The 7210-nt window shown below is 49.3% G+C and overlaps 1 protein-coding gene across 1 annotated transcript in view; it reads right to left on the reverse strand.

Moving 5' to 3' along the window:
- Window positions 1-3706: 3706 nt before the first annotated feature.
- Window positions 3707-7210, reverse strand: part of B4GALNT3 (beta-1,4-N-acetyl-galactosaminyl transferase 3) — a gene marked incomplete at its 5' end in the record, with an annotated part of 22362 nt that continues 18858 nt past the window's right edge. The window contains 6 exons of the mRNA XM_008936569.1: window positions 3707-3890; window positions 4256-4382; window positions 5128-5281; window positions 5713-5785; window positions 6527-6680; window positions 7072-7207. Coding sequence (XP_008934817.1) covers window positions 3782-3890; window positions 4256-4382; window positions 5128-5281; window positions 5713-5785; window positions 6527-6680; window positions 7072-7207 — 753 coding nt within the window. The remainder of the gene's footprint in view (window positions 3891-4255; window positions 4383-5127; window positions 5282-5712; window positions 5786-6526; window positions 6681-7071; window positions 7208-7210) is intronic.

Here is a 7210-nt window from a genome sequence, read left to right on the forward strand (position 1 = left end):
CATGGTGATGTGGGTGTGAGTGACACACAGATAAAACTAAACTCTTGGAGGAAGAAAATTTATTTATAAAATGTGGGGGAGAAACCATATATCCCCCAGCTCTAACAGAGAGGTGGCCCAGAAATCATCTCAAAGGCACAGAGCCACTTTAAGGCAGATAATTCAAAGGCATAATTCAGACTTTTACACAAGGCATTGGTATGTAAAAAACAACCAACTTCAGACATTTGTAGGCAACCAGAAGAGGTGAGATGTTCATACTGGGCAAACATTAAAGACAATGACAAAACAAGTCACATAATTTTCACACAAAACATATCTCTCAGAATAAAAGCCAATCCTTCTTTGTTCCCTTTGCTGACTGGCAAAAGAAGCCTCAGCACCAAAATTCACAGTCCTAAAGACAGAGTCAGCATCTGTGGGCAGAGCACCCCGGTCATGCATCTTGTGCTTGGGAGTCCAAGGTCCCCAGCCTAGCCTTATCCTGCCCCAGGGAAGGTCTCTTCTGCAGTGTGGCCCATCATCTGCCCAGCTGTCCACAGCCAGTGAGCTACTGGACCAGTTCTCTCCTGCCTGCCTGATGCACAGGAAAACCCATGCAACCGATTTCCTCCTGCCATTGAGGCAGGACACAGCCAGGATGCACACCAAGGCCAGAAACTCGGGGCAAACTTCACTACAAATTCAGACACAGCCAGGATGCACATCAAGGCCAGAAAATTGGGGCAAACTTCACTACAAACTCACAACACAGCTTCCTAAGAAGATCCTGGTGACAGAAACAAGATCAGCTGTTGGGGGAAGTCAGCTTCCCCACTGTGGTTCCCTCTTGCTCCCCAAGAGCTGTGCCAGACCCAGAGACAAGCCCTCCTTGCAGTGGTAGTGCATCCCATGCAATACTAGTGAGGGGGTGAACCAGCTGCTGACCAGGGTCCATGGTGGCCTGGCCACCACTTTGGATTGCCATGTCCCTTCACTGCACGGCTGCAGGACTGCCTGCTCCTGCCAGGTACCCTGCTCTCCCTGCTCTCCCCGTCTTCACGACTGTGCCTAGGGAGAAAAACTGCAGGTTGTTTTGGAAGAGGGGCAGCGGCCTCAGAGTTGCTGCTGGCTAGCAAGCCAGGGAGCGAGTAGCCCCTTGTCTCCCTACAACCTGCAGTGCTCTCTGAGCATGTGGGCTGGAAGATAGCTTATGTCCCCATGGGCTTTCCCCAAGCTCCTCCACGAAGGCTGCCAACTAGTGCCAATTAGTATTAATCATATTTACTACAGCAATGCTTAAATACCAACTAAGAATCCTCACTGTGTTAGAAAGGGAAGAACATTTGTGATTGGTACAAATAACCCTTCCTCTCTGTGCATGACATAAGGGCCACCACCAAATCCATCAGCTTTCTCTCTGCAAAATGGGCATCATGCCATTGTCTGCCTGATGGGGCCAAACAGCTGTGTCCTGCTAAAGCCTCACTCCCCCACCAGCCTCTCCCCATTCCACAGGGATTGCGTGACAGAGCCAGCCCAGGCAGGCTGTGGAGGTGCAGTCCTGGAGCCTGGAGAGCAGCTCACCTGCACACTGGTGAGGCTGTGCCTCCATTTGAGTGAAGCACAGGCTCCAACACGCACCGAGAGCACAACTGACACTGCACATTCCAGGCAGAACGGGACTCGCTGCAACATTGCATCACAGGGCTCTGGCCTCCCAAACTCCTGTAATACATTAAAAAAATGAATAGTTGTTAACTGTTGTCAGCCCTTCCCTCTTGCCCAAACAGCAGCATTTCATTTCTTAGTCTCTGTATGGGGAAAATACTTTTCCTCAATGAAAAGACTACACTCACTTGGGCAGAAGACTGAGGCTGCCCCTTCTAAGACACCCAGAGTCTGTATTCTGAGAAAGGCTCTGTGGACCCAGAGACAGCCATCTCTCGTGTACCTCTCACCATAGCTGCATGCTGCACAGTGAAACTGTCTGAAATCGGTTGACTTTCTCTGACTCATCAGTCACAAAACCCAGACTGAGGCAAGCAGGTGATTTGACAAGATTTCTATCTCACGTGCCAGAACTTGCATGTTTAGTTTTCTACTGCAATAGTGAAAACTATTTCTGCAGTGACTGCAGTGACGGACTTGTCAAGCATCACATAATTATTAATAAATGAATGTCCATTCAGAATTGGCATCTACTTCATCAGTGTAAAAGCCAAACAACTCTAGTACCATGTCAGCATTGCTTGTATCCTGCACACCTCCATTACTCACTTTTCAACAGCTTCCAAGAGAGCTGGATGCCCTGAGCAGCATCCTATGTCATGCTCTCCCCTGAAGCTTGAGACCAGTAGCATAGCAGCCTTTTCAGCATGGTGTAAAGCACTGAGTGTGCTGGGATTTCTGGGTTTCTATAACTTGTAACTATTTTACAAGACTAAAGAAGAACTTTTTACAAGGGTAGAAATTCTTGCCTTACATAAACAGGAGTTTTAGGGGGTGAGAATTCCATGAGGCATGAGGCTGGCTGTGGACAGGGGCTCTTTCCGCAATTGTGATCTAGTGATCAACACTAGTATGGGTCTGCCCAGCCTTTTATTCACTCAACCCTCCTCTGTCCTTGCTGTTCTTTGCACCTAGTGCACATCCTAAGGCCTAAGGCCACCTCCTCTGTACTGGACCAGAGCTCCCAGGGTTGTTCCAGAGCTGAAGCACCAACAGCTGTACTGGTTCTTCAACCAAGAATCTTTACATAAAAGTCAAGCTATGACAAGACATAACTGTGAGGCCATAACTTATTAAATTAACCTTTAGATGCTGCATAATGTACAGGATTTAAAGAGCAGAATACCCTGTCTCCTCTTTTCCTGACAAAATCACAATATTTCAACTAATAAAATATTGCCACTTCTTCCTTGCTAGGGTTTCCCTGATATCGTTAGGACAAACACACGTCTGTCAGGTAAGGCTGCAAAGTTCCTCCTGAGATGCCCTCCTAGCTTCTCTGTATAACTCCTCCACTATCCTCAGGCAGTGGATCAATAATTTAAGTGGAGTTGCAAAATCAACCCCTGTCACCTTGCCCAGCTGCAGGCAAATATGGCTCTCATAAGGGAAGTGTACTTGCATCTCCATCCATGGCCCATAATATGCTGAGCACGATCACAGTTTCTCATAAAGACTAAAGTGAAAAGCACAGAGAAACACCTAAGCACCAGCAGCCTAAAGTGCCTATCAGCCCCTCCACATCCAGATTTCCTTGAGTCAGCACATGGGCATGTGGACACAATACGGTTCAGAGAACTTACTTTGGTCCCCTGTCCAAAAGCATGGATTCTGGAGAGATGGGAAAGGAGGGGAAATGGGGAGGGCTGTTTTTTTGTCTTTTCCTTTTTCATTCAAGTATTAAAAGTGAAGCTGCATTACTCTAAATAAACCATTCTGGGCTGAGCCATGATTTGTGTTTGTTTGGTTTGCACCATGCAAGACTCAACAGGGGATATGGCACCTCTCCCACCTTATCATCCACCAGAATGCATGGCAAAAAACGCAAGTACTTCTCAACATCTCCCTTGCATGCCTTCCCAGCAAGACATGGATCCCATGTCTTGGGTACAACAGCTTGCAGGAGAAGCTCCTGCTCCTCTAGCTTGCCCATCCCTTCCTTGGCTGTGCCATCCCATTGGAAGGCTCTGGAAGCAGAGGCAGAGTCTGTGTGCTCGGCTGTGCGCCCTGATAAAGTGCACGTCAAGACGAGATGGTGGACGGTGCTGCTGAGCAGCTCTGGAGTTGAAGGTTACAGTGTCTTCAGCTGGCGCCGGTTCCACATGCCCCGCTTCGAGTGAAACCAGTGGAAAAAGTTTCTCAGGGAGAGACGCTCCACTTCCAGCCCAGCCTGCAAGATCCTGGCAGAAAGGAGAAGGGTTGACTTAGGGAAAACTTGATCACAAAGATACAGGATGGCTCAGCCCCAGGAAATCTCTTTTAAATTGTGCTGTTGCCAAGAGACTGCAATCAAACTGAAGAGTCTAGAATAGCTCAAGGGAATCTCGTATTCATAAGCAGGTATCTAATGACACTTGCTGAGTGTTTATACACCCCCAAGAGCAGGACTGGTCACAACTGGCCAGCTCATGCCATGTTAGGACTAAGCTTATGGTGGCATTAGTCACCTGACTCTCCCCAGATCTCCACTCCTGTGGTAATTGGTCCTCCAGGACCTAATAGGTCTCCTCTCCTGAGTGCATAGATGATGACAATAGAGGCCTACCTGTCCAGGAGCTCCCAGTCCTCTCCTCCCCAGCGGTCCCGAAACTCTTTTGTGTTCATGCCTCCAATCTTGTCCAGGTCAGACTTGTAGATGCCCAGGAGACCAAACCCATTCACCTCCCAGTAGCCTGAGAAGAGCACAAAATAGGTACAGGTATGTTGGTGCTGTGAACCATTGGTGACTCCATCATGGCTACTGGAGTAAGAATCAAGCTACTTTTAGCACAGTGTCGACACCGTAGAGTCAACTCTGCCACAAGGCAGGACCAACCATATTTGAAGCTCTGGGAAGTGAGAAAGGCTTGCAGATGGCAGCATGGGCTGTCCTCGGAACTTGTTAGCAAAGCCTCTCACATCTCCTGTCTGGCAGCACAGTACCTATTGTACCTGGACTGTCCCAGCTTCAAAGGATCGTCCCTGTGCCTGGATGGCTCAGGATGACCACCTCTGTTCTAAAGGTCTTACACTCAGATGATCTGTGCCACTTTCCTCCCCATGACTTGGGTTGGTTTCCCTCACCCCTAGGCTACCAGCTCTCCTCAGGTCAGGTTGTGCTCCCTAAGAAAAGAGAGAAACAGACAGAAAGGAGTAAAGGAAGGGGTTCCCAAAGTCCCCAAATCTGTAGGAAGCCCTGTGAGACAACCAGGATAAATGTCTTATAAAGGGCTCTGATGGCTCTTTGATCTCAAACTCCAGCTACCTGACACTGTTAAACCCCATCCTACGTCCAATGCACTCTCACCACGTGGTCCAGGAAGTACCTTAAGCTCCACACCTCAACAGCACCACAGGAACAAACCTAGCAATGGCAGGCACTTTCCTTCTTTCCCCATTCCCCAAGGACTGAGCCAAAGAGGCTTCACTCCCTCTTACCATCAGGCCACTGTGGGGACATGCCGCAGTGCAGCCGCATGACCATGGGTGCGAAGGCCATCTTGCCTTCCACGCAGTGCTTCCGGATTGAATCGATGACTCCAGCTGGGAAGTGGATGTGGAGGTCACACAGGAAAATGATGCTGTGCGGGTCCTGGAACCGACCGCATCCATTAGGGAAAAAAACAGGTTGACTTTAAGTAAGTTGTTCTTGAGGGGCAGGAAGACAGAGACATGGGAGTGAATTAAAGAGACATTTGTTACTCCATCAGAAACCAAGTTCCTAGGGGCTGGCAGAGTTGAGTGTCTGTTCAATGATGGGTGTAAAATGCTATGATGTTGACCTGGCACAGCCGGTATCACAAAGCTGCTACTGTCCTGCCTGATAGTCCCAGTGGGTGGACCAAGAACCAAATGGACCACGGGCTCCTCAGAATAAAGGGTGAGACCCTTACTCTGGAGGGTCAGAACACTTAACTACAGTTTGTTAGTCTATTCCCTTCCCCTAAAAACCAGCACGCTTAGTATGGAAGGCAGAGGTAGAGCCAGACACACACTAGAAACTTCCCCATTCCCCAGGCTTACCGTCACAAGGTCTATCCCTGCCTGCAGCCCAGCAGACCGCTCGAAATTCCCTGTCAGCTTCAAGTACCGATAGCTGGGGGGCAGACAGGAGAGAGAAGTTCACTTTGGGCATGCTGGTGAGCACAGAAAGCACTGCTAGTAGTGGCACACGTTGGGCATCATGCTGTGGAAAAGCCCTTGCCTTCATGCACCCTTTCAAGGAGGAGGACAGCCTTTGCTGTGTGAATGCACAAGCTCAGCACTGCCCCAGGTCCCAGCATGCCCTGAGAGTCTCCCCTCCTTGTGCATCAAGGATAGGGCAGTCCCTCACAAAAGTCTTTTCAGCTCTAGCCCAGTTCTGTCCTAGGACTAGACCCGTTACTGGAAGCCCCTGGAAAAAAAAGGAAGCGACCAGCCAAGGCTGGTTCAGATCAGAGTAGAGTAAGGCAGCTATTCCAGCAAGTGGAGTCCCCAGAGGTCTCCATGCTCTCTGTCTCATTTCTCACAGCTTTCTAATCTTCTTTGTCCTCCCCATCACTGCAAGACTTGATTTCTCTCCTCTCTTGCAAACTCGAACAAAAGCCAGGAGGGAAGAGACCCATCTGGATGGATGACTGCAATAGGTATTGCCTTAGTTTTATAACACTATCATATACAGTACACCTGTACGCACATTGTAACAACAATATATTCATATGGATGTACAAGCTGTGGATGGCTGAAGCTGAGGCTGGTCAATACAGAGATGAGCAGATGGGCTGTGTTTACAGGCATATGCGTGCAAGCAGTTTTTTGTGACCCAGCAGTACTATCACCCACTCTCACTTGGACTCACCTGTGCAAGGCAGACCTTTTCAGAGCCTTCTCTACATCCATGTCATCACTGCTGTAGTCTGTGATGATGATGTTGAAGTATGGATCCTTAGTGACTCGGAACAGCTCTTCCATGTCGGAGATGAATTGCAGCACCCAGCGTGCCTGGTTTTTCACTGGTTGTATTGCAAGAGAGAGAGAATTGAAGCAAAACTTATTTTAGAGACAGTGTGGCTTCTCAACATGCAAGGTTTCTTGCCTCCCCTCAAACCCTGCTAACCTCGCAGGGATGCTGAAATAGGCCCAGGCATAAAACCTGGACCAAAGAGCCCAGGAATCAGTGTGGGTTCTTTCCCAGTGTGTGACAGGAGTTTTCTTGGAGCTCACAATCCATGTGAATTTGGGCCCTGTCATACTTCTGAGGAGGTTTGACTTCAAGAGGACAGCAACTGCAGGTGACTCAAATAAGATGGCTGAAGCTGGCCCAGACCTACTTTTCAGGGCTGCCCTGATGAGAACCACCCGCCGTGCCATCCCTTGATGTCCCAGTGAGCAGGGCCTGCTTACCTGGCACCACAAAGTGAACAACAGCTCGGTGGTTCCAGGAAAAGCCCTGGGGCCAGCACAGCTCTGGCTCATCTGCCACAGCCATCAGGTGCCGCCGCCGACCCCACGCCAGGTTCCTCATCTTCCTCTCCTCCTCCTC

The sequence above is a fragment of the Merops nubicus genome, unplaced genomic scaffold (assembly GCF_000691845.1).
Source record: "Merops nubicus isolate BGI_N331 unplaced genomic scaffold, ASM69184v1 scaffold12423, whole genome shotgun sequence".
Taxonomy (NCBI): Eukaryota; Metazoa; Chordata; class Aves; order Coraciiformes; family Meropidae; genus Merops; species Merops nubicus.